The 26,989-nt window shown below is 37.4% G+C and overlaps 1 protein-coding gene across 2 annotated transcripts; it reads left to right on the top strand.

The window, feature by feature from the left end:
- The first annotated feature begins 317 nt into the window (after positions 1–317).
- hbs1l (HBS1-like translational GTPase) lies at positions 318–26,285 on the top strand. 2 transcript variants are annotated; one of them, XM_073875442.1, is made up of 18 exons: positions 324–492; positions 1,033–1,098; positions 1,526–1,663; positions 3,371–3,580; positions 14,420–14,528; positions 15,541–15,758; positions 18,131–18,296; positions 18,398–18,515; positions 19,199–19,345; positions 19,460–19,534; positions 21,171–21,288; positions 21,482–21,550; positions 21,755–21,859; positions 22,171–22,261; positions 22,359–22,467; positions 24,202–24,305; positions 25,277–25,418; positions 25,529–26,285. In XM_073875442.1, the coding sequence occupies exons 1-18, from the start codon at positions 450–452 to the stop codon at positions 25,538–25,540; spliced, it is 2,040 nt and encodes a 679-aa protein (XP_073731543.1). In that variant the 5' UTR covers positions 324–449; the 3' UTR covers positions 25,541–26,285. The 2 variants fall into 2 exon arrangements, with proteins under 2 accessions (XP_055043801.2, XP_073731543.1); XM_055187826.2 differs by lacking the exons at positions 14,420–14,528; positions 15,541–15,758; positions 18,131–18,296; ... (9 more) ...; positions 25,277–25,418; positions 25,529–26,285 and adding an exon at positions 4,379–6,601 and having other exon boundaries at positions 318–492.
- Positions 26,286–26,989: the final 704 nt, after the last annotated feature.

Raw genomic sequence — 26,989 nt, 5'->3', positions numbered from 1 at the left:
ATCTGTGCACCTGCATCTGACAGTCAAAATATAAATTAAACAGGTAATATGGGAACAAGTAAACCATTTACACTTTATTAGTCTAATCAATTATATGTAAGAAATCCATTGCATATTAACAACGATAATAATGTTGTTCCAGGAGTAAACGTAGTTTTTTTTAAATATCACAGATAAACATAGCACTCACTAGATATGCAAGTCTATTCATCTCACTAATTAAATATTAATAACAATATAATTATTTTAACATTTTTATTAGACATCCACATGCGCTGGACGTCCTAGTGCTCTGTTTTATTTACTGCGCATGCGCACCCCTCCCGCATCTGTTCCCTCACTGTCAACATGGCGGGTGTAGAGTGAGGCGCATGTATAAACTTTACATTGATAATTGATTTCTTACTCTATTTATTCTCTTTACGTGAAAGAAAGCCATCGAACAAAACATGTCCCGCCACAGGAATGTACGAGGGTATAACTACGACGAAGGTAGATACGCGGAATAGTATGTTTTTATCGCTTTTATATGCTAAGGCCTAAATGCTTCTTACCTAGCTGGTTTATTTAGTAGCATACGTAACTTACTTCAGCGTATCAGACTGTTGTCGTGTCACTTTCACACAGAAACAGCTGGACATGCACCTGTCATGTGTTAAACTAACGTATAACATAATCTCCATTAACACGAGCGTCGTCAGATTTACTTCTTAATGTATTAGCAAGTTACCTTTAGTGACATTTAGCGTGTGTAAACATTTTGGTGTTTAAAGTCAAAAACCTCACTTAACTCTTAAATAGTATAAATGTAGCTTGTTTTCCCTGTAAGGTTTAATAAATTCACTGTTTCTGGCTGCTGTTATTGTTGTTCTTGTACTAGGCCTATTGTTTGTAGCAGCTGTGTGTTTCAGGTGCTTGACTAGGCAAATTTGCTTTTGTCCCTTTCAAAGCATTTCTGTTTGTGAACTACTTTTAAGTAGTTTATATGGTTTGGACGATAACAGAATATTCTCCATTTCTTTCTTTACACAGATTTTGATGACGATGACGTGTACGGACAGTCCTTGGAAGATGACTACTGCATTTCACCTGCCACTGGTGTGTTATTTATGTGACTTAAAGGGATAGTTCACCCAAAAATCTAAATTACACCATGATTTATTCACCCACAAGCCGTCTGAAATGACTCATTTTTGAGACTAAACGCAATAAGAGTTATGTTATAAAATGTCCTGGTTCTCCCAAACTTTATAATGCAAGTAAATGGTGCTACTGATTTTGAAGGCCAGAGAAGTGCATCCATTCCTCACAGAAGTTATACATGACTCCAGGGGTTTAATAAAGGCCTTTTGAGGGCAATTGATGTGATTTTGTTATCAACGGTACACTATCTTTATGTAAACTGCTCTTCTGTTTGATATCATCATGAGCAGTGCCATTATATGTTTGAATGTACTAAACGTTTCTATATTAAACATGAAATCATAAGTTGTTTGAGATGTTTATTCATATTTGTGGCTTGTAGCTGCTCAGTTTATCTATTCGCGGCAAGACTCAAGGCATGCACGACAAGTGGAACCACTAGAGGAGGCAGAAGATGAGGAAGAGGAGGAGATGCCAACCTCACCCACAATCACACACACACTTGACCCTCTCGAGCAAGGTACAACTTTACATATATTACGAAGAAATTGTATATACAGGTATTACAATTAATAAGGATTACTTTGAATAGTTTTGAAGATGCTAAAATGCATTTATTATTATTCCATCTTAAGCACTGATTTTATGCCAACAGCAAAATTGGCATTCTTAATTAAAAATTAATATTATATATTTTGCAGGTGATTTGGTCGAGGTTGGACAGTGCATTTGTTAGTGACTTGTTGACATGAGGCTAAACCAGCCTAGTTATAAAGGGTTTTCTTAAAATTTGCATTTGTCAATGGCCATACATAGTGACAACAACATAAACAAAAGGCTTTTGTGACCCAAAATTCGGCATAGAATCAATAAAAAGAGAATGCTTTTACAGTAGATTATTTTTAATAACAAGCAAAATAAATGACCATTAAATTACTTAAATTCAAATTATAGGTAAAGCGTATTAACCATTACACTGACCTACCGTTACGATATAAAATTAATGTATACTATGCTACAGATCCTTAAATTCTTGTCTTGCTGCCAAATTCGCTCAGTGGGGATCCATGCTCACTGTCTTCCCTCATCTTTTGGAAATCACATTTTTTTTAATTTAGAGGTCAGTTTAGTCAGCTAGCACAGATCTGTGGTCGATTGCGTAAACTTCTGATACTAGTCTTAAAAGTTAACCATGTATTTTTTTCAAGACTGATCGTAACTTTTTTTAGTATGTTACATAAAAAGGTAGATTTGTCTAATTTAGATCCAAATAGTAAGACTTGATTAGCCCTAACCAATTTCTAGATAGTCAGACGCAGTATTAACCTCATGCCTATGTTTTTGCAACCGGACATGGAAGTTAACATTAAACCAGGCACATAACTGTGGCAACGCGCATCTGAAACCGCATCTGCTGAAACCGTTGATAGACATTGTTTCTTTATTTTGTGAATATTTATAAGGGCTACAAATCATTGAAGAAAAATGTGATGCTCGGCAACTAGCTAAATTATATGGTATGCGACACAATAATGCTTTAGCTTATTAAAATCGATTTGAACTTTATTAAAATGTATTTAAAAACTGAAAACAAACATTCATTTTTGACAGTTTTTCTGATCGTAGATAAATTTTGTCTCTTTGCTAAAACTTTTATTATACATAAACTAAAAAAATTATACAAAAACATAAATTTAAAGTATTAAAATCACTGTTTATTGCAAGCTATTGCTGTATGCTTTTTGAGAAATGCGTATCTGCAATATTTTGATAATTAAGCAGGGCTCCAGACTGCCACCAAAATTTGAGAGTGTGCCACTGAATTTTACATCCAGTCGCACATGTGCAACCAGTAAATTTGACCTTTTTTTGTGATGTGACACTGAATTTGAAACAGCACATTGTACTTTCTGCATCTATTATCAAAGTATGTATTAGTAATACAGTGGAAATTAGTAGAAATGTGATAATTTGGATAGAATGTTGATTTACGGTGTGTGCCCCTAAATTTTCTGGTTGCGCCCCTAAAATTTTCAGTTGGGGGCCACTGTGCTCCTAGTGAAAAAAGTTAGTCTGGAGCCCTGATTAAGTATACTGTGCAACCCTAATATATGTATTTAAACTTTCATGTTAAGTCCTTTGTCTGTTTTTGAAAAAACATAAAAATTCCACCTGGAAGATGTGTTATATCATGTGTCCATGTTTTTTTTTATTTGTGTTGGGACAGGTCGGTTGTATTCCTGTTTGGATCAAATGAGAGCAGTGCTGGGAGACTCGTTTCCAGATGCCACGCTGACCCAAGCAGCTCTGAAGTACGATTATGATCCTCAAAGAGCCCTTGACTTTATTCTGACTGAAGAGAAAACCAATACAAACACCCTTCCAACCAGAACCAACCAACAGCCAGAGCCTGTTACGATTCCTGCACCGCAAAAAGGTACACACAAGAAAACCCTTACTTTTGCAACCATCATTATTATTGTAAAAAAATCAACCACCCAAAATGCACCTGTTCTACTTCCACTTAAAAATATGCCCTCTTATGAATCTGAAATTAAAATCCTTTCAGTAAAACCACAAAAAAGACTATTGAATTTAAAAGAGACACACAAGTTGGCATGAGGTCTCAAGGGAAATGCTAAACTCCAGGGTTTTTCCAAAACTGGGTAGAACCTAAAGCTTTAAATGTGTTTCAGTTTCAAAAGCTAAAATAGTTTTTGTTCATAAAGTTGACCATTTAAAGATTTAAAAATGTCTTTACACCTAAAAAGAAAATCTGTTTAAAGTGGTATAATTGGGTCCCGAGTGCTTCTGTCAACCTAGACAATGTGAAAAAGATCAACCCAGTTACTTAATTTTGGTAAACCATCCTCAGCAAGCATGTGAAAAAATAGGTTATTGAAATATGGCTCCCCTTGTGATGTCAGAAGGGGATAATACCACCCCTTATTCTACACTATCCGACCACGGCTCACACCTACAAAGTGGCAATTTAACTTGCTATAATAAATCATCTATATGATATTTTGAGCTAGAACTTCACATATGTACTCTGGGGACACCAAAGATCTTAAAGTCTTGTGAAATGTCCTTTTTAAACTGGGAATATTTGAACTAACGTATTGCCTTTTTATCTCTCTCTCTCTGTGGTCTTGGCCAACCAATGAACATTGTTCACCAATCTCACCCTCTCAAAAACTTGACTTTTGACTACAATTGGCCATTGCAAGGTAAGGAGCCTTATTACCTTCTTTACACAATAGGACAAATACTGTAAAAAATACACAAACAACATGCAAACCACTGATACCGGACCGTGCGCAGTCCTATAGCCTTAAAGATTTGTTAGCCCAGTCTGAGACAAACAAAACCATAACCGCTGCTCAAACATTTCCCCCTAGTCTGGGGAGCTTGCTAAACGGTGGTTTAAAAGCAGTTTCAAGTCAAAATTTGGGAAAGTCAAATGAGGGACAATCTAGTGCTTTAGGACAAAGTTCACTGGCCCAGCTAATAGCTGAGCATGGACAGAAAAGTGCTAATGTGCCCCCGCTTGTCCCCTCCAATGGTCTCACGTTGGACTACACTTTTCCTCTCACTTCCAGTCTTACCCAAGGCCCTAAAGTTCCTTTTGGTTTATGTCCAAATCCAACCGTCCCACTATCTGCTGCTCTGTCTCATGGTCCTAGTGCCCCACTAAACTCCATGATCTCTCTTGGTTCTGGTGCAACTTTTTCTACTGGTCCGTCTTTGGAAACCTTAACTTCTATACCGTCTAGTCTCAGTATAACATCCACCCCATCTCTACTCACTTGCTCACTAAATAGTCTGACGCTGCAGGACCCTCGGGGGTCCACTCCTCTTTCTGTCTCTTTAGGAAGTTTGAGCTCTGTCCTGCAAAACAGTGGGCCATTGGGAATACCTGGGCCTGATAAAAACCGTGGGGTTGGAGGTCAGGGAAGTCCGTCATTAGCTGATCTTATTCAAGAGCATCAGGGCAGTAGTCCTGAACTCTATGACTGCATGCCAGGACCCCAAAATGCATTTGATTCGCGTACAAACATTTCACACCCTACAAAAGCTCCTCCTGGCTTTTTAGGGGCACCATCCCTATTTGACCTCATATCCCAAAGCCAAGGACTCCAGCTTCCAGCATCCTCGGCGTCTCGCGAAATTGGAAATGACAAAGGGAGGCTATACGACAAATCTACGATGACTGTGCCTAAGCCCCGCCCACTAAGTTTAAATCCGAATGTTGATCTTAGCACGCTCATGTCCCAAACATCTCCCGACGTTTCTCCAGGTTGCCAAGAAAAGCGCTTGCCAGTCTTTTTAAGTTTACACATCTCCGCTAGTCAGAAAAAAGGTGTATTTGCAGAACCGTCCGTTTTTGCGTTGGCAATGTGCGTGCGTGGAAGAAGACGGAAGAGCTTGCGAAGTAAAGCAGCAAGACATAACGCTTTCCTATATAGCAAGCAGATGGAAACCGTTAAAGAACGAGTGCAGTGTGCACCTCTCCATCACATCACTCCTTTTAACTTCGACACGCCCTCTCCGGATGACATTGTTAAGGCGAATCAAAGAAAAGCTTTTACCCGGGAATGACAAAAATAGTCGATCCCACTATCACTGTTGATAGTACTCTACGTTTTAAAGGTAAAAACTCTTTAAAACATCTTAAGTCTGAAGTTTCTCAAGTTTAAGTGGGTAGTTTAGGCTTAGGTTTATTTTATATGTCCCTGTATTATAACACTTAATATTTCACAACACAGCAGTGGTTACATTTCCTTCATAACATGCACACGTTGATTGTAGACCTTCATTTAGAGCTCTGAAATTATTTAAAATGCATTTACATTTTTTTAAAAATCGAATTGATCTCAATTTTTAAATCTAATGAATGACGAAGAAACATGGCACTGAATTGTAATAAAGGACAATTTTTGATATTAAGATATCACAAGACATCTAATAGTCCTTTATGACTAGTATTATATTAAAGATTTATCTTACGAATTTTTATTTCCTGTTTAGTTTACATATTCACAGGAGCTCTTTTTTATTTATACATAATTCATTTTGATATCTTGCCGATGAAATGCTAGACTGAATGTGAAGTATAGCAAAAAGAAATGATGTAAAGGAAAACAACAGAAACCTCTCTGTACAGCTGTTCTGTTGTATTTTGAAATGAGGAGCAGCTCTGGTTTACCACAAACACAGAATTGGGAGACTTTTGGGTTCGGGGGACACCTGGAGTTTTTCCAATTGCATCTTTTGCCACACCTAAGCTCAAACTCGGCACTGTAAAGGTGCATTTTAGTTATTATAACTGATGTTTAGTAAATATTTTTCTACTTTTTTTACATATTCGCTGCCTTTTTAAGTTGTTTTTAAGCACTGATGTACATTTTGTTTGTAAAATTTGTATAGATTCTGAAATAAAGATTTTCTCATTTCATTTCTGAGATTCATGATGGTGTGACTGTGTGGAACTGTGAGGGTATTTGTGTTCATGGGTGTGTTAGGTTGTGGTCTCTATCACTTACGTCTCCGTATGTTATGTAGATATAAAACTGAGAGTCTTTGTGGCTGCATGAAGGTGTTAAACACACCCAGTGCTTATTGGTTGAGATTTACAAAGGCATTGCTTTCATTATGCCATACCATCTCTTACGGGGGCAAACACACGCATGCATACTGTAAGTCCAAAGATGGTCTGGAAAGATTAGTTCAGTCTTCTCATTGAATTCTGACCTGGTCTCGTAATAAAAAAATCCACATAATAGTACTAGTTGAATAGTTAAGCTCTTAACTAAAAAAGATTTTGTTTTTAATAATAAATAAATGTTCATTGCTTAGTTTTAAGGCTAAAAGAAATAAACATAAATGGGTAGTTTCTAGCGTGGTCCTTATAATGGGTCAATTTTTTTTAACTCTCACGAACCTGCTTTGTGTTGGTTCAGCCGTTGTCTCGGTGTATATTGTCTATTGTGCTTCATTCACATTGAAGCTTTCTTGCTTTGAAAGACTTATCACAACTAAAACACAAGTTTTAATTGCATGGAGCATGGTCAAATACGTTTATTGCTGCCATAAGTATATATTATTAAACAATTATACACAAGTATTACGTAATACGCGACTGTGTTAAACTTTAAAGGTCTTGAGCAACCTTTAAATATGAATTAATCAGGGTTCCCACGGGTCCTTGAAATCCTGAAAAGTTTGTGAATCTGGTGGAAAAATGTCAAGGCCGTGGGAAGTTTTTGAAAATATAAATACATAAATGCAGGTCATTGAAAGTGCTTGAATTTATTTTATGCAAGACGTTTTCTGAAAAAAATCCATATTATTCCCTGTGTAGTGTAGGATAATATCATAAAAATTCTAGACTTTTTAAGCACACGTGCTAAACTGTTCGCTTTAAATGCTTATATCTTCTGTATGCGAATGTAGATTCATACCAAAATGCTTTTTTGCACAGTTGTGTTTGATACATGAAAACGTTTTGGATTACGTATGTAACTGTTGTTCCTGCGTCTCCCTTGCCATACCTTCTGTGTCCCTGTAATGCCATCTTTGGCAAAATATTTCAGATAGCGATATACTTCCTAGCTCCCGCGTCACCCCGTCTTTGTCGTTAAGCCTCACCATTGGTTGAATTTAATATACACATTCAGACTCACCCTTGGAGTGCGTCCCCAAAGTGTCACTGCAGTGACGCAGCATGAGTTCCCTCGAAAGCGAACTGTAACAATGTGTCTTAAAAGGTAACACGATGTAACCTTGCTCTCCCTTGAAATGTGTCCCCACATTTAGTCCTTGAATTTGAGGGTATTTGGCCTGGAAAGTCATTGAAAGGTCCTTGAATTATTTGAAGTTAACTAAGGTGTGGGAACCCTGATTAATATTGAAAAAATTTTGCCCATTTTTTTTATTTATTCAAACATATTGGTGGGGTGAGACATTAAATTTTAAAAGTTGAAAAATAAGGACCACCCTAGCTGGACTCTAGTCTCAGACTAAAATGCATGTTTGAGCTGCCTTAATATAAAACATCTTGCCCTTATTTACCTTAACATATATCAGTGCCATTGTTTTGTCTGAAGATACACACCAGTATTGTTTGTTTGTAAAGGCTATTTAAATGTCCTAAGGCCTATTCCTGGCTTAACCTAAACTCTGTCCGGTAAAACCGCCCCTTAAACACTGAAAGTTTGTGTAAGGTAACATTCAAATATTTATCCTCCTAAGACCTGGTGTGTCCACATACGTGGACATCACATTTGTTGATGTTTGCACCATAATGCTCAATTCTGTGTAACTGGAACCTGTTGCACACAAATGTTTCTGCTTCATGTTTAAAGAAAATATTTGGTTATACTATTTATTGGTTCTTCCTAACCCCAAAATAGCTGAAAAAGACAAACCAAAGCTCGGGTCTTAGGATGTTAAAGCTTTTCTAGACCTTGTAGCACTCATAAGTAATGGTGGTTGCTATGGCAGGCATTACTATTACTATTGCTCATATTTTGGGTTAGGGGTTTTTCAAAAACCTTCCTGCGTATTTGGTGTCAACTTATTGAGGCGAAGTGTGCTATTTTTCTCTAAGCAAAGATTTTCCTTTGGCTAAGCAATGGGTAAAGAAATACCATAGACTTGCACAGAAGAATGGCCCAAGTTATAACATTATAGATACTAAAAAGTGATAAGTAACTGCACAGCGAAGGCCTGGCAAGGACCATGCATGCACATTATTTTTCAAAATTTTGTTGCATGCCGATTACTTTTCTGTTAGGATGCTTTAACTCTATAGACTTATTTCTTTCTCGCTCATATGCACTTGTTAACTATCTGTTTGCCGAGCTAAGTGTGGGTGGAAAAACATGAAGAGCTGCTGTTGAAAAGCATGCTTGTATCTTTACCTTTCACACTCGCTGTCTTTCACTCCCTCCTTTTTTAATTCTATCTCTGCCATCTGACCACCTCAAGTCATCCATCCCTTTTTTCCCCTCATCTCTTTTTCTGCCTTTTTTCATCGCCCACACAGGAAACAGTGACTGGTTCACAGCTGGCCCTGTTACTGCTCTTTGACGTTTTCTCCCTTTTTTGCACTTTGTGGCTTTTGCAGAAATGGTGATATGTCATTGTGCCTGTGCTGCGAGACACGCAGCACTACATAGATTGGTCAGAGAGCGAGAAAGAGCGAGTTTATTGATCCTATTGAAGGTTAACATTACCACATCATCGATAAAGTTTGCAAGTTTTTATGTCACCATAAAACTTTCGACCTGGATCATTTGGATTGATTTGAATTTCACAAGCTTCATTAAGTCTAACTACCATGGCTGATTTAAATAAAAGTGAGAATTAGAATATTATTAACTAGAGTTTTACATTTTCCAAAGAAATTACCCATGCAAAACTCGCCAGGAAAATGCTAGCGTGGTTGAATATTTTATTTTAAGCATTTTTATGTAGCCAATCCCTCTCTGTAGTCTCTTGATATTCTGGTCCTTGCATAAAACAATCTTAGTCGGATTACAGAAATAATAGCACACCTCTTCTCAACAAGTCGTATGATTCAAGGTATCATTCATTTCAGAAACACAAACAGTGAGGGATAAAGCCTTTGTCAACCTTTGTCTTTCTTTGTTTGTGGAAGATTTAGTAAGACAGATCAGATCAGAGTGTGATATGTGTACGTATCAGTCAGTTCGTGTGATGACCTGTTGCTTTGGTCCACGAGTGTGAGCTTTTCAAAAGTGCACATTGTTTTTAATAGGTGTGTATGGGCACGGCCGTATGTGAGAAAATCTGTAATGGTGTGTGAGGTGTCATTGTGAACCGAGGATATCTGAATGGTGGTAGAGAAGTGAGTGTACGGGGATTCCCCTTAGTTATGGGACAACCTGGCCACAGTCAGCTTTTAAAAAATAACTGATTATGGAAAAGCAGGGGATGAACGGATTTTTATCTAAAGAAGAGAAGGGAAATGACTAGTGTGGGTTGTTTGTGTTTTGGAAAGAAGATTTGTTTTTATGAGTCCTGTTTTAGCAGGACCTGTTGCGCTAGCGCCTCCTGCTGGACTCCTGTGCAACACAGACCTGTTAAGTTTGTGTGTGTGTTTACTTATGCATGGTACAGTTTTACAAAGAATGATTCAATGCGAATAGTCTGTATGCGACCTGTGAGCTTTAAAGATCTAATGCTTTCTCCTTCTTTTTATTTTATTTTGAGGCATGCTTTTAAAGGGACACTCCACTTTTTTTTGAAAATATGCTCATTTTCCGGCTACCCAAGAGTTAAACATATTTAATTTTTTACCGTTTTGGAATCCATTCAGCTGATCTCTGGGTCTGGTGGTGGCATTTTTGGCATGGCTTGGCACGGTCCGTTGACTCTGATTGGACCATTGGCATTGCGCTAAAAATAACCAAAGAGTTTCGATATTTTTCCTATTTAAAACTTGACTCTTCTGTAATTACATCGTGTACTAAGACCAACGGAAAATTAAAAGTTGCGATTTTATACGCCGGATTGCTGCAGGAGGCGCAATGAGTACAATTTTCAGGCGCTGCGTAATATCATTGCGCCTGCTGCAGCCATGTTACAGCAGTAAAGTCCTTGATTATTACGCCAGAATGAGAGTGTAGTTCCTAGCCATATCGGCGTAGAAGATCGTAACTCTTGATTTTTTGTTGTTCTTAGTACACGATGTAATTACAAAAGAGTCAAGTTTTAAATAGGAAAAATATCGTAACTCTTTGGTTGTTTTTTGGCGGATGCTGGTGGTCTGGTCGGATTCAGTGGATTGTGCTGGGCTGTGCTGGGGGTGTTGCCGCCGGACCCGGAGATCGGCTGTGTGGGTTCCAGAGCGATAAAAATCAAATGTTTAACTCTAGAAGAGCTGGAAAATGAGCATATACAGAATGAGAGTATAGTTCATAGCAATATCGGCTTAGAAAATCGTAACTCTTATTTTTCCGTCGGTTTTAGTACACGATGTAACTACAGAAGAGTCAAGTTTTAAATAGGAAAAATATTGAAAAACTTTGGTTATTTTTTAGGTGCGATGCTAATGCTCTAATCAGATTCTATGGATTGTGCTAAGCTATGCTAAAAGTGCTAGCGCCAGACCCAGAGATCCGCCAAATGGATTCCAAAACGTTACAACTGGAGTGTCCCTTTAAGTGACTAACTGAATTTAGTGAATTAAATGAATTTAAGGTATGTGTTCCCTGGGATTCAAACCTATGACCTTGGCACTGCTAATGCATGTGCTACCAGTTACATCTACGTAAACATATTAGAAAACACTCAGGCTCTTTGTCCACTAATGTGTCACTGTTGCATCATGGACTTGTATTTACAATGTTTAGCAAACAGAGAGTCCATGAGGGTATGAGGTATTGAAAGATGAAAAGATGTGCTTGGGGGATTTAACTGTGAGGTAAAGACATTGTCATGTAGGATCACGTCTCACTGTGTTTGATTAGGCCTGGATCCGTTTTTCTAGGAAGAACACATTTACATATCCTGAAGGGTGTGTTGCAGTGTTTTTACGAGTATTTTTGTACCTGTTTTTTGTTGTTGTCACACAAGGATGCTCTATTGAACTTTATTGGACATTGAGTCAACAATGTTTTCTTGGCACTATTGTTTACATTTGTAATATTGCCAAACCCTACGGCACTTACGGTGCTAAAATAACCGTTTGGAATAAATGAGGTAAGGTGTAAAAAAAGATTAAGGAGATGGGGGTATTAAGGAGATAAGGTAAGAATGTAAAATAGTACACCACAGGAATGTATTTAAAAAAATTTTTTATGCAAATCGTAATAGATATAAATCTAAGACTAATCGCACACTTGTTTTTCCTCACTTGTAAGTCGCTTTGGATAAAATCATCTGCTAAATCTCTAAATGTAAATTCTTCTGAAGTAATAAAGGTTTAGTTGTCTGGTTGGGGCTTGTTGACTACTGTTGACCCTCAGGTTATGATGACAGATATGCAACTAGCTGCAAGCGGTAGCCACCCCCCCTCTTCCAGAATTATTATTTGTGACCCTGTCTACAAAATCCAGTTTGAAAGGGACGCTCTAATTTTTTGAAAATATACCCGAGAGTTAAACATTTGATTTTTTCCTTTTTGGGGTCCGTTCGGCTGATCTCCGGGTCTGGCGGTGCCATTTTTGGTGCAGCTTGGCGTGGTTAGTTGGATCTGATTGGACCATTGGCATCGCGCTAAAAAAGAGTTTCAATATTTTTCCTATTTAAAACTTGACTCTTCTGTAGTTACATCATGTACCAAGACAGACGGACAATTAAAAGTTGTGATTTTCTAGGCAGATATGGCTATACTCTCATTCTGGCATAATAATCAAGGACTTTGCTGCCGTAACATGGCTGCAGCGGGCACAGTGATATTACGCAGTGCCCAAAAATAGTCCTGTGCTATTGAAAGGAACCAAGGGGACTATTTTCGGGCGGTGCGTGGTGTCGCTGCGCCTGCTGCAGTTGAAAATATCAAAACTCTGGTTATTTTTGAGCGAGATGCTGGTGGTCTAGTCAGATTCAGTGGATTGTGCTGGGCTGTGCTGGGGGTGGTGCCGCCGGAGCCGGAGATCGGCTGGGTGGGTTCCGGAACGGTAAAATCAAATGTTTAACTCTAGGGGAGCTGGAAAATGAGCATATTTTCAAAAAAAGTGGAGTGTCTCTAAGTCTCATCATCTATTAAGACTTATCAAATAAGGTGAATTTCAGTCATTGATTTCACATTAATTTCATCTTTTGGATGAATATTAAAAATATCAAGGTTATATTTTTATAGAATGAGCTTTACGTGATGTAGGATGATTTTATGTAGAAAACCGTAAATTACAAAAATGACTTTAGCTGGATTTTTGCAGATGTTATCATCTGTCGTCCGTGTAAAAGTTTTTTTAATTCAAAATATTGTTTTTTATTATTTATTAGGAATCTGTCAACTCCTTTTTGAGTTTTAATGCATTTAATAAAAACCTTGCACTTTTCTGACATGTACTGTGTGATGTTTCAGTGAACATCATTTTTGCTCATTGACATATACACATCTCTGTTTTTTAAATACACAATTTTTTGTTTTTGAGTTTTTGAATTTGGCAACACATAACATTCTGGTGCCTGCGCCTTCAGATAGGTTGCGTGGGTGTGGTTTGTGTGTTAAGTGTTGCTGAGTGTGTATAGATGGTAGATATTCTGTGGGTGTGGCTGATTGTCTGTGTGTGTGTGTGTGCGGGCAGGTGAACTGGTATCTATGTTTCCCAGTACTTCCTGTCCCTGTAACAGGTGTGTGTGGTTGTGCGTGGCTGCATGTGTATCTTTGTGCATGTAAGTGCGGGGTCCACCATGTATTTACTTTTGTAATTAAACACCATCACACTCTCACAACTGATAGTCACATGTTGCTGTACCTAAAAATGATTACGATCAAAAAAAAATGTTTCCCAGGTGACTCAGAGTTTGAAGTGTTTTCCCGTGGTATTTTTCCCTAGAAAAAAAAACGTTCTCTAACGCATGATGTTTAGTTGTTTTTTCGCGTTATCTCCTCTCATTCAGGTTGCATTAGTTTAATGCATTAACCCTCTGTGTGCTGGAAGTGCACAGTCAGTGTGGGAGTGCGACTGACGTGCAGGAGTTAACCCTTTCCTGGCTATAGCGTTCAGCGCTCAGAGCGAGATGACTGGCTGTGGCTGTCGCCACCGAAACAGCTCTTCTGCTATGACGAGACACCTTGTGCACGTTAAAGCCATTTACCTTACAGGGACAGAAAGCACCGTCTCTCATCCTTCTTTTGTTGCTCATCCCATCCCCCTTTCTGCCTGTTTTGGTGAAGCGTGGAGGAGTTGACTCATGAATTTCAGGCAGATAGCGAAAAAACGAGGCTCAGCACATGTAATGCGCAATGACACGCATATCTGCTCGTTCGAAATGAGTAACACTTTACACTGTACCGAACAGGAAACCTGCTTTCATAAAATAAACACTGTCATTCATTTTGAAGCATCGTCAAAATAGCATGTACAGTTACTTACATTTACGTATTAGGCAGATGCTTAAGCCACTTCAATCTATACATTTAAGCATATCACAAAATTATGCATTATGTGTTAAGATCGTGTGTCAAATTGTTGTTAAACCTTTGATTGTGAAGTATAAATGAAATATCCAAAAGCATGTTTTGGGTATTGGATGTGCACATATTTAGTCTATGCATGCTGTTTTTACATTCTAGCCAAAGCACGGGATGCACCAGAAAGTCGAGTCGAAACGGAGGTTGTACCAAAAGTTGCACGTATGACCGTATCGGGCAAGAAGCAGACCATGGGCTTTGATGTACCAAGGTAAGCAAATTGAGATAACATGGAGTGCTTTAGTTGGGTGGATAAAGATCTGGCTTCATAACCGAAAGGTTTAACCCCAATGAAGTGCGATTCATGAAATAGATAATCTATTGCACCCATGAACAAAACATTTAACCCCATGTTTTTTCAAGGGGACTTTCCCTGCCAAAAATGTACTGTACGCTGCATTTGCATGAAATTATTATCAGTGAAATGACTAGCCTAGTAAAGCAGTAAACCTGTGCTTATGGCTTAATATAGTTTGCATTTTCTTATGAAAAGGTTTTTTTATGCTTTTTGCCTAAATCACCATCTTCTTTTTATTCAGTATGAATTGCGATCCGCTTACAAAGTGTGCACACACAAGGCAACCACATTCAATATTGAACTGTTATTGTCCTGTATTGTTTGCCTCACTCTGTATCTTGCGATTACAGTCCTCACCTTTTCTTTCTTCATACCGGCCCTGAGTTATGTTTGCATTGTATTCTGGGAAAGCAAAAAACCACAGAGCTGGCTGGTGCCTGTAGATTAATCTCACACTCACAAACACTAACCCACAGCCTATCACTCCCTTTCCTTAAGCCACAGACCACACCCGTTGAGCTTAATAAGTAGAGTTTTGGGGTTTTTGCAGGTGGGGCAGCCATCATGTTTTTGTTTAATAGTTAACTTTACATTTAAAGTTAGTTTAAACTAGTTTTTTAATAACCCATTTGCCCAAGTTTTCTTTAATCTGCTCCATTTGGCTGAAAATCAGTTCAATATTTGATGCATTAAATGGTTGTTAAAAATGTTTTCACTCACTCTTTTTAATAAAATAACCAGTTTCAAGTGTAAATGATATTTAGCATACAATGGAGATTGTACTTTTCTTCCTCGCCATTGTAGTTTCCATCAGATTAAACACGCTGTCTGTCCTAACTGAGTTTTAAAAAAAAAAGAAGAAACATAATCTTACACATAGTGTTTAGAAATTTGTGGTAAAATTTGCTATTGTCTGTCTGCATAGTGCGGAAGAAAATGGCGTCATTGCCTCTGCAGTTCGTAGGGGGCCGAGCCCAGATGTCATTGCCCCTGAGACCCCATCCAAACCGATGTGTGTGACCGAGGACCCATCCGCCCAAACTCAACCTCGCCCCGCTGGAAAGAGCAAACAGCAACTCAACATCCGTGCTGAACTGGAGAAGAGACAAGGAGGAAAGCCGTTACTTAACCTGGTCGTCATAGGTACTGCATCCTCTCTCTTTCAACTTGATGTTTTGCAATCTAATGTTATGCAAAGACATTTATACACTATAGTCCAACCCAGAATGAAAATTTGATCATAAATCACTTTCCCCCATGTCGTTCCAAAACCTGAACTCTTTTGATTGTCTTTAGAATAACGTTTTAGATATTTTTGATGAAAATCGGGAGGCTCATGACTGTCCCGTAGACTGCTATTCAACGAACACTATTCAAGCCCAGAAAAGAATAAAAGACGCAACCTAAAAAGTCCATGTGTCATCAGTGTTTCAATAAGTATATTATGAAGCGACGATTAGGCATGGGCCGGATACCAGTTTCAAGGTATACCAAGGTTTTAAACAGTCAAGGTTTCAAAACCACTAAAATGTTCTGCGATACCGTCTCCAAGGTATGAGCTTTGTTTATACAAAATTTATTAAATCATTCCGATTATGTGATTGAATTGATGTTTACATTTAATATACATTACGAAAAATATATTTTTTGAAAGCATATTATAAAAGGCTTTATAATATCAAAGGCTTTATTTTACCTGGCATTTGAAAATAACACATTTTAGTCTTGCAATGGCAATACTGCAACACCATGAAACCATGGTATTTTTTCTAAAGGTAATCATACCGCCAGAATCATATACCAGCTTATGCCTAGCGACGATAACACTTTTATGTGCAAAAAAAAAAACGAATAACTTTATTCAACAATTTGTTTTCCTCGTCGTGCATTTACAAGCAGGCAGTGACCTCTTGTTGCTTGGCAACTATGTCAGGAGGTTACGCCTTAGGTTGTGTCTCAATCAACTCGCTTGTTCAGTAGTTCAGTGAGTCGACCATTTTAAGGGCTGTCTCAATCGTAAAATCCTTCCAGTGCACTGGAACATTTGTTCCCTAAAAATTCCCACAATGCAGCGCAAAACCCAGTGAGCATCGATGCTCCCTTACCGGAAATAACGTAACCTTTTCTGAAGCTCTCCAATCGGAAATCGCGTGAGCCAGCTCAATAAACTTCATGAAATGCGACAGAAATTTTATAAAGACCAATGTTTGTTTTAGTTTTAATTTTAAACACAATTTGCTAGACAGTAAGGGATCACATCTACTCAATATTTAAAATAATATTTATTTAAAATGTGAAAAATATTTTTTATATTTAAAATTGTATTATATTCTTCCAATTTTATACATGGATATGTAAGTATAATGACCAGTGTTGGGGAAAGTTACTTTTTAAAACAATGCATTACAATATTAAGTTACTCCCAAAAAAAGTAACTAATTGTGTTACTTAGTTACTTTTCATGAAAAGTAATGCTTACGTTACTTTTAGTTACTTTTGGGTTACTTTTTCTTGGCTGAGGCTTGATCTCTTTCAGGCATCGCAGGTGTTTTTTTATGACTGAAAAGTTCTGTGTTCAGAAATTGCATATTTCATCACAACAATGTCGAGCTCTGGCCCGCCATCTCAGTTTCTGATTCAAACTGTTCCCACACAGACGTGTACACATAGAGTATAATGTGACTACGTTCAGTTTAAATTAGTACATTTGATTTTTAATCAAATTTAATAAACTAAAAAAGTAACTTGCATTATTTTTTTGACAAAGTAACTCAAATATTAATGTGTACATTTAAAAAGTAATGCGTTACTTTACTCGTTACTTCAGAAAAGTAATATTATTACATAGTCCACGTTATTTGTAATGTGTTACCCCCAACACTGATTTTTTTTAAAAATTCAGTCAGAGAGATGTTGGTTTTGCAGATTGTTAATGAGTTCAATGTGCTTAAGCAGCCACGTGACAGAAGAATAAGTGAACAGTGTCCCAATGTCAAGCGAGCTAGAGTCCTTACCAGTGCCTGAACCTGCGTGCACGATATACTGATTGGGAGCTAGGGCAGTGTTCCCCAACCTTTTTTCTGCCATGGCACAGTTTTAATAAGTAAAAAAATCATACGGCACACCACTATACCAAAAAGCATTAAAAGAAATGCAAAAAACTCTATTGCAATGCTTAAATGACTTGTTTAACTGGAATATTTTACTATATTAAATGTAGAACTCACATTCAATGCAAGTACACTTGTTTTGATGAACACAAAGATTATATCCTGGCTGGAATTGATGACATTGACATACGCAGTTGTGATTTTTAATTTTTCCACGGCACACCAAACAAGCTGTCACGGCACACTAGTGTGCCACGGCACAGTGGTTGGGAAACACTGAGCTAGGGAACGAATTGAGACACGGGGTAGTCTGCTCATGAACACCCAAACTTCAGCCTGGATTGCACTGTTCATATACAGTAAAACAGCCCTTGATGACATTTCTATGTATATTTGTTTGCATAGGTCACGTAGATGCTGGTAAGAGTACTCTCATGGGTCATGTGTTGTATCTGCTGGGGAATGTTAACAAGAGAACCATGCATAAATACGAGCAGGAGGCCAAGAAGGCTGGCAAGGCATCTTTTGCTTATGCATGGGTTCTGGATGAGACCGGAGAGGAGAGAGACAGGTCTCTTTAACACACAAACACACAACCTAAGCATTCCTGTTATTTAATAAAATGACTCAAACCACATTTTATTTGTTCATCTCATCATCTTTTTTTCCCAGGGGAGTGACCATGGATGTAGGCATGACAAAGTTTGAAACGAACTCTAAGGTTGTCACACTGATGGACGCACCAGGACACAAGGACTTCATTCCAAACATGATCACAGGTGCTGCGCAGGTACTTTAAAGGGGCTTAATACAGTCAAGTCACGAGGCCCTTCATTCATCAGTTCGTTTACGAGCAGGCAAACTATGTCTCTTGTGAAAGTGTCAATGAAACCTGCACTTAGCGAATTTGGGTGCTTTCACCACTAGTACTCCAAATATGAGTGTGTGTGTTTGGATTTGGCTGATAGTTAAAAAATCAAGTGAATGAAATTAGTCACATTGTGCAGGCCGGATTTACTCACTTCCTGCTGACGGTCTGCTGAGAAAGGGTTTCTGGGGGCAAGCATGTGTTAGATGGGCGTGTCTTGGTTGTCTGCTGAATGTTGAATGTAACATGACAAAGCAATATTGATTAGGAAGAATGTAAGATTTTGAACATTTCTCCATATTTTGGCACTAATGCCACAGAGTTGACACACTTCGCTTTTAAAGGCCACATTAAATCGATCATGTGTTTCAGATTTCAGATCCTAAATTTTTTACATTATATGTACGTTAAAGGGATAGAGTCTCTTGTGAACTTCCTACTATGGAAGTCAATGAGGGATGTCAACTGTATTTTCCATCATTTATCAAATTATCATAAGTAGTGCCATTTCATGTTGACTCGTCATGCAGAAATGTCACATGAGTTTAAAGTTGTCTTAATGGTTGATGTTGTCATTCTTGTGTATGTGTCTGTGTGAATGGCAGGCAGATGTTGCCGTGTTGGTAGTAGATGCCAGCCGTGGGGAGTTTGAGGCCGGGTTCGAGGCAGGCGGGCAGACCCGCGAGCACGGCCTGCTGGTTCGATCCCTCGGAGTCACGCAGCTTGCCGTCGCTGTCAACAAGATGGACCAGGTGGGTAACCATGGTGACCACGTTCATGTCAATCATGTATTTATTTATGTCTGAGAACTCTGCTATCGCTTCTCTCCCACCATTTCATGTCATACAGTATTATGTGTTATGCAGGTGAATTGGCAGCAGGAGAGGTTCCAGGAAATCATCTCTAAGCTTGGTCACTTTTTGAAGCAAGCTGGTTTCAAGGTAAAGTGCATGCGTGCAAAGTGCTTCATACGTTTTCCAGTCGTTATTTATATCTTTGTTTATTTTACCCAGAAATGTAACAAACCTCGTTTCGTGAATGGTAGGTGTTACTTTCATTTAAGATATTTTGTGTGCATGCACAGACGACGTGCGTGTATATGTGCGTAATGATAGACTGAGATTTTAATCTGATCTCTGACCTACCAACCCGATTCAGATGTACTAAAATTATGTACATGTATTTGTACATTTATAAATTAATCTTCTCATTATGGTTGACTTCAGCTGGCACCATATCAGAAATATTACAGATGACAAACGAAACAAGCCACAGCTGACATTTTGAGAACAATTAATCTTTGCCCCGCCGGTTTCATATGTGTATATGTGGTTATATACTGTATGTGTACTGAATTTGTACATTGTTGCAATAGTTCACCCAAAAAGGAAAATTTGCCATCATTTACTTTATTAAAAACAGGTTTGGAAAGTAAATACCGCTAGATTTGTGTAAGGTGCAGACACAAGTGATCTCACTAAACGTCTTTAAAGGATTAGTCAATTTTCTTAAAAAAAATCCAGATAATTTACTCGCCACCATGTCATCCAAACTGTTGATGTCTTTCTTTGTTCAGTCGAGAAGAAATGATGTTTTGTGAGGAAAACATTCTAGGATTTTTTTCATTTTAATGGACTTTAATGGACCCCAACACTTAACAGTTTTAATGCAGTTTAAAATTGCAGTTTCAAAATACCCTAAACGATCCCAAACGAGGCATAAGGGTCTTATCTAGCGAAACGATTGCCATTTGTTGGCACGAAAATAAAAAATATGCACTTTTAAACACAACTTCTCCTCTTTGTCTATTCGTGTGACGAGCCAGCGCGGCCTCACGTTATTGCGTGATGACGTGGAAAGGTCACGTGTTACATATATGAAACGCACATTTGTGGACCATTTTAAATAATAAACTGACACAAAGACATTAATTAGTATCATGTGACATACAACAACGATACGTCAACCGTGACCTCTGGACGTGATGACGGGTTATGTGAGGTCGCGCTGGCGCGTCACAGGACCGGAGGAAGACGATGGGTTGTGGTTTGAAAGTGCATATTTTTCTTGCCAAAAATGACGGTCGTTTCGCTGGATGGGACCCTTGTGCCTCGTTTGAGATCGTTTAGATTCCTTTGAAACTGCAGTTTTGAACTGCATTGAAGCTGTTGAATGTTGGGGTCCATTAAAGTCCATTAAAATGGGAAAATCCCTGGAATTTTTTCCTCAAGAAACAGTTTCTTCTCGATTGAACAAAGAAGGACATCGGCATATTGGATGGCATGGTGGTGAGTAAATTATCTGGATTTTTTTTAAGAAAATGAACTAATCCTTTAATGATTGTAAATGTTTAAAATTCAAACATGACAAAATAAGATCTAAATGGACTGTAAGTCGTTTTGAATAAACCATGTGCCAGGAAAGTCATACAAGGCCAAAGTTGCTGTACATTACATTTACAGTAGATTTTTTTGCAAGTCTTAATGTTTATTGCATATGTGCAATTGACAAGTAGATGACCACTATGTAAATGCTGAAGTTGTTAAAGATGTTGAACTTTTTTTATTGTCTCTGCAGGATACTGACGTGTTTTACATCCCTACAAGTGGCCTTTCGGGGGAGAATCTCACTACCAAAAGTAAAGTACCAGAACTTACAGCCTGGTACACTGGACCGTGCTTACTGGAACAGATAGGTGTGTGTATGTGTGTAAGCCTCTACATTGATAATTTCTACAGAAGCATTTGTGTTGTGATGCTGCGATGTGATTGGCGGCTGAGCTGTGAGAATCATCAGCAGTTTTACTCTGACTCACTTAAACTTGATGATGCAAACAGAAAACCTGATGCATCTTTTCTCATCTCTCGTCCTTTTCTGTCTCACTGCAGATGCATTTAAGCCGCCTCAGAGGTCAGTGGAGAAGCCATTCAGACTCTGTGTATCAGACGTCTTCAAAGGTCGGCACAATCACCAGTATTTACTGCCAACCTAAACACACACTATATATATATATATATATATATCTGTATGTGATGCATGGATTGCTTGTATTCCCTCTTTTTAAAATGATTTATTTCTGCCCTTTACTGACTCATTCATAACACTCACCTTGTCATTGAGAGCGAGAGAGATTATTTTAATTATAATCGAACTATTTTCAGATCAGGGCTCTGGGTTCTGTGTGACGGGGAAAATCGAGGCTGGATATATCCAGACAGGAGATAAAATGTTGGCCATGCCTCCTAATGAGACCTGCACTGTTAAAGGTAAACACACATTTGTCCTAACATCACCTTCCAGAACGATCCATTGCTGTATGTATGGTGTTAACAAGAATTGTGAGGGCTCCCTCTGCTGGTGGTTTTTGTGAAGAGGTGTTTTTTTTCTCTTCTGAACTTTTAGGCCCTAATGTATAAACGTTGTTATGAGCAAAATAGGCATTGAAATGAGTGTATGCAATTTTTGTATGCATTCTTTTTTTAAGGATGAAATCTATACATGTTATACATGAAACCCCTGATGTTTGTGTTGTGTAAGTTTTAAGATTAATTCTGAATGCTGATGTATTTATCTGTAGGTATAACTCTTCATGATGAAGCATTAGACTGGGCAGCTGCCGGAGATCATGTCAGTCTGACTGTAACCGGGATGGATATTATCAAAATAAAGTGAGCATGCAATATTGTACTGTAATATCATGAGTGTAAAATATTTTATGTAATGTTTGATTTTATAATTGTAAGATCAACTCTTTCCTCTTTATAGTATTGGATGCATATTCTGTGATCCCAAAGTGCCAATCAAAGCGTGTACAAGATTTCGAGCCAGAATTCTCCTCTTTAATATTGAACTTCCCATCACGCAAGGCTTTCCTGTGAGAAAACAATCCCACTTACTTTTACTTACGTGTTTAAGTACTGTGCAAACATCTTGGGCCACCACCAGCTTTGTTGTTTTAAAAAGAGTTTTAGTAACATCCATATATATTTTTCAGGTCTCTTTATTAAAGGTGGAATGTGTGACTTTTAGGAGGATTTTTGACAGAAATGCAATATAATAATATACTATACAAAACTATATTATCAGTTGAACTCTATTGTTTTTATTACCATAGAATGAACCGTTTTTATCTACATACATGCGGGTCTCCTTACATGGAAGTCACTGTCATGTTTCGGCAGTAGACCTAAACAGACAAACTGCTCTATAGTGCGCGTTTGTCTCAGACAACCACACATTTGTCCTGTGGCGGCTACCGTAGCTTCTCATTGCGTTTTGAAATTGAAGTTGCAATTTGCAATCTTACCACTAGATGCTAGTAAAAACATACTGTTATCTTTAAGATTCAAACAGAAATAAAACTGATACAAAGATTTTAAAATATAGGAAATATGATCAAAGAATTAAAAAAACACAATTTTCAGAGACAAAATGAGCTTTCTCAGGTAAAAATAAAGTTATTCTGATTAACAAAAATATTTATTTATTTATTTATTTATTTATTTATTTGCATGTCTAAAAGTTATATACTAAAAATATACTAATTAAAAGTAAAGTTAAACAAAAGTATACCTAATGATGAAGTGTAAAGTGATGCTTCAATTTATTTTTCTTAAAATAGCACAGTTTAGTAAAATTAGGTGTATAGGTCTACCTTAAGAAGTACTAAAGACTAAAGAAAATTAGTGTGTAAAAAAGAATGTGAAAAGTGTACTTAAAGGGTATTTAGTGCACTTTTTTCACCTGCATCAGGCAAATTGTCATTGTCTTGGCATTAAGCACATCTCAGTCCCTCCAGAAAAACGCGATTATCCGATCGCATGATTCGATGCATAATCAGCCAAAGTCAGCATATTTATGCGGCATCCGCATTTGTAAAAATACGCTGCATTTTCGCGCATAAATTGCAGATTTTTTGCACGCAAAATATATGGGGCTTGCATGATTTCATAATCCCCGCATTTTTGTAGCAAAAAGTCACATATATCTTTGCAGAAAGCTGAAAATTTTTGCATTTACTTCACACAAGCGCAGCGTCCCCTGTTGCCATGAGAACGTTATGAAGTGACGTAAATACGCGATGTGAACATCAACGAAAACCTGCAAACCGTTTTTTCAAGTTCATGAGTTTTAGCAAGTTCTCGCAAATTTTCCAAGTTCCCGCAATTTCATTGCATAAATATACCGCATATTTCATCACATTTTTAAGAAAAGTGCCGCAAGATCAAGGTTTTTTGCACGCAACAATTACGAAAAAACTCTTAAACTCATTTGAGTCATTAATTTAGTATTTAGTATTTTATTTAAGTTTAAGACAAGCCTGCAGGTTCACGTTATTGCTCACACTAAATACAATTTTATTTTTATTTTTTATTTTTTTTAATACTGCATACAAATATTCTGTATTTTATTGTTGTGTTCTAATGCATAGACTGAGAAATCATTTGCTATATATTTTATATAAATATTAATTATACCATTGCAAAGATAAAAAAATCTAATGATGGCTTAAGACTTTTGCACAGTACTGTTTTTTTGTCATTTTATTTTTCGTTGTTAGTGTGCTGGATGTTTATATTTGTGTGTGTGTTATATATCTGGTTGACAGGTGCTTCTGCATTATCAGACAATCAGTGAACCAGCGACTATAAGAAAATTAGTCAGTGTATTACACAAGAGCAGTGGCGAAGTTCTCAAGAAGAAACCAAAATGAGTGTTGTACTGTAGTAAGTTTTTATTTACTCATCCTTGAGTTTTTCCAAACCTGTGTGATTTTCTGGCCTTGTTAGAAAACTATAATGCTGTTTTCCAGACAGAGAAGAAACACCAGGGGCCCTTAGGGTTTTTAAATAGGCAAAATAGCACGTCATGTCTTTTGTATAAGTACAGTAACTACGCAAACACTGAAACTGAGAAAATGCACTTAAACCAGCCAGTCAAATATGTTACTGCAATTTTGACACACTCATTTCTCTAAAATGGGAGAAATTGAACCAGAAGACTTTCACAAGACAGAACAGATGTCACAAAGTATGTATTTCAAGCCTTAAAGGGATAGTTCACCCCCAAATGAAAATTCTGTCATCTTTTTCTCATCATCATGTTGTTCTAAACCTGTTTGAATTTCTTTTTTCTGATGATGGTAAGCACACAGCTGATTGTAACCATTGACTCCCATAGTAGGAAAAACAAATATGATGAAATTCAATGGGTACTGTCAACTGTGTGCTTGCCATCATTTATCAAAATATATCTTGTTCATTATTATGACAATACTTCCATAATATTTGTTTTCCTACTATGGAAGTCAATGGTTACAATCAGCTGTCTGCTTACCATCATTTATCAAAATATCTTCTTTTGTGTTCATCAAAATAAAAAACTTAGATGGGTTTAAAACAACATGAGAGTGAGTAAATGATAACAGAATTTTCATTTTTGGGTGAACTATTCAAATTTGACCAATTGTGTAGTAACTGCGCTTTGCCTTCGGGGGCAGTATAGCTCACTTGTAAATGTGCATTGTTTAAAACTTTCAGCAAAGTTGGACCTCATTGATACATTATAAATGACCATAATACATTTTAGTTGTACAGAACAGAAAATATATGGGTTTGAGAGATGTGAGGGTGAGTTTTATTTTTTTACTGTTGAATTAATGTGGTGCCAATGTTGTGCAGATGTCTAAGCAAAGGACAAAATGCAGTGGTAGAGATTCAAACACAAAGACCTGTGGCTCTGGAACTTTATAAGGACTTTAAAGAACTGGGTAGATTCATGCTCAGATATGTGGGTTCAACTATTGCTGCTGGAGTTGTCACAGAGGTAATATAACATACAGCCTTTCATACTGTATCTGAAATACTGTACAATATCTTGCACTCATTGGCATTTTAATCATTGTTTTGTTAATACTACTGATGCTTATTTTCTAGATCAAAGAGTAAGACCCGGCTGAAACCGCATCCTTCAGAACATACTGGACGAAATGAACAGAAGTCCAATTCCCCATCTGACCATTCACACACCATCACATAGTCACCAGAGAGTGTAATACTGCAAATCATTTTAAAGACAACAAAAGCCTTTCCAAAGGTTTAATGTTGTGTGTAAGTGTATTTTGTTAGTGTTGCTACTCGGGTTTCAATATATAAATGTACCGTGTAATAATCTTACCAACGTTTCATCTTGACCCATCCTAATAACAAGCACGCACATACACACAAAGTGTTTACTTGTACTCTAATGTACTTAATGTTTTCCTTCCATTCACATCAACAAACTGAAGTAATTTAATTTTATTATGTGATATTTTATTTAAATTTATTGTAAATTTCAACATTGTTCACTAAAATATGGGAGCGGACAGACATTTGACCTTAGATCATTGCAAAGGTTTTTAATATGAATTAATTGTGTGTACGTTAGTAAAGGGAACCAAGATAATAAACTAAACACAGCTGGCTGTTCATATCACCTCCATCTGTTTCTCATGACGGATAAACAATGTGAATGCCTACTGATCCATTTTGCAACCAGTCGGTTTTTGGATCAAAAACAGGTGTCGGTTATCATACAGTAATAACTAAGGACCTTCGGTTCATCAGACATGAATATTAAGAGATTTTAATTTAAGGAACTTTTTGTTTGGGTGTATCAAAGATGAAGGTCTGGGGAAGACGACTTCAAAAATAAATATTTTCATCACTGTGGAAAACTCAAGTGTCTGTGTTTAAGTGTAAGTTTTATTTGGTTGTTAAAATGAAAAGTGTACACAGCCAGTGATTTTTATTAGAAATAAAAACATTAAAAATGGCTGCTGTGCCAAATATTTCATAAGTCACTTGGTTTAGCATTGCATTAAGTCATAGGTTCAAAACCAAGTAAATGCATGTAATACAACATAATTGAATGCACTGTAAATCACTTTGGATAAAAGCATCTGCCAAATGCACAAATAAAGCTTAATGGTAATTTATTATGCAAAATCGACATTTGGACATAACGTGTGTTGGCAGTGTGTGAACACTACGCTGAAAAAATCCTTCTGTTTCTTGTTTTTTAATCCCCATTGAACCAAAGCTGTCTCATTAGACATGCTGTTTTGATTCTCTTGTTAACCTGATAAGGAACATTGTGCCGTACACGGTACACCCCCTCTCTGGCATGTGAGGCTGCATTACGTCATTGTAACTTTGAAGCATTAAATCTTCAAAATATACGGTCATGCGGCACATCGTTGGAAAGCTTAGACTTTCGGGTTTCCATTAAGCGCACACACAAAGCATAATATTATTTTTAGCAGTCATAAAACTGTATTCTAGTTGTTAGTTACCTGAACCAGGCGGCGCCGATTTAGGATATTTACAGGTACTTGCCTTCAAAATCTTCCTTTT

The sequence above is a fragment of the Misgurnus anguillicaudatus genome, chromosome 13 (assembly GCF_027580225.2).
Source record: "Misgurnus anguillicaudatus chromosome 13, ASM2758022v2, whole genome shotgun sequence".
Taxonomy (NCBI): Eukaryota; Metazoa; Chordata; class Actinopteri; order Cypriniformes; family Cobitidae; genus Misgurnus; species Misgurnus anguillicaudatus.
Note: the sequence above shows the minus strand (reverse complement) of the source record. Positions and strands in the feature narration are given on the sequence as shown.

Bases quoted from the DNA above. Each gene is read 5' to 3' on its own strand.
- hbs1l (XM_073875442.1), top strand. From the start codon at position 450: ATGTCCCGCCACAGGAATGTACGAGGGTATAACTACGACGAAG. The intron at 3,581-14,419 runs GTACACACAAGA...TTTACATTCTAG, and splicing joins GATTCCTGCACCGCAAAAAG to CCAAAGCACGGGATGCACCA. The intron at 22,262-22,358 runs GTGAGCATGCAA...TCCTCTTTATAG, and splicing joins ATGGATATTATCAAAATAAA to TATTGGATGCATATTCTGTG.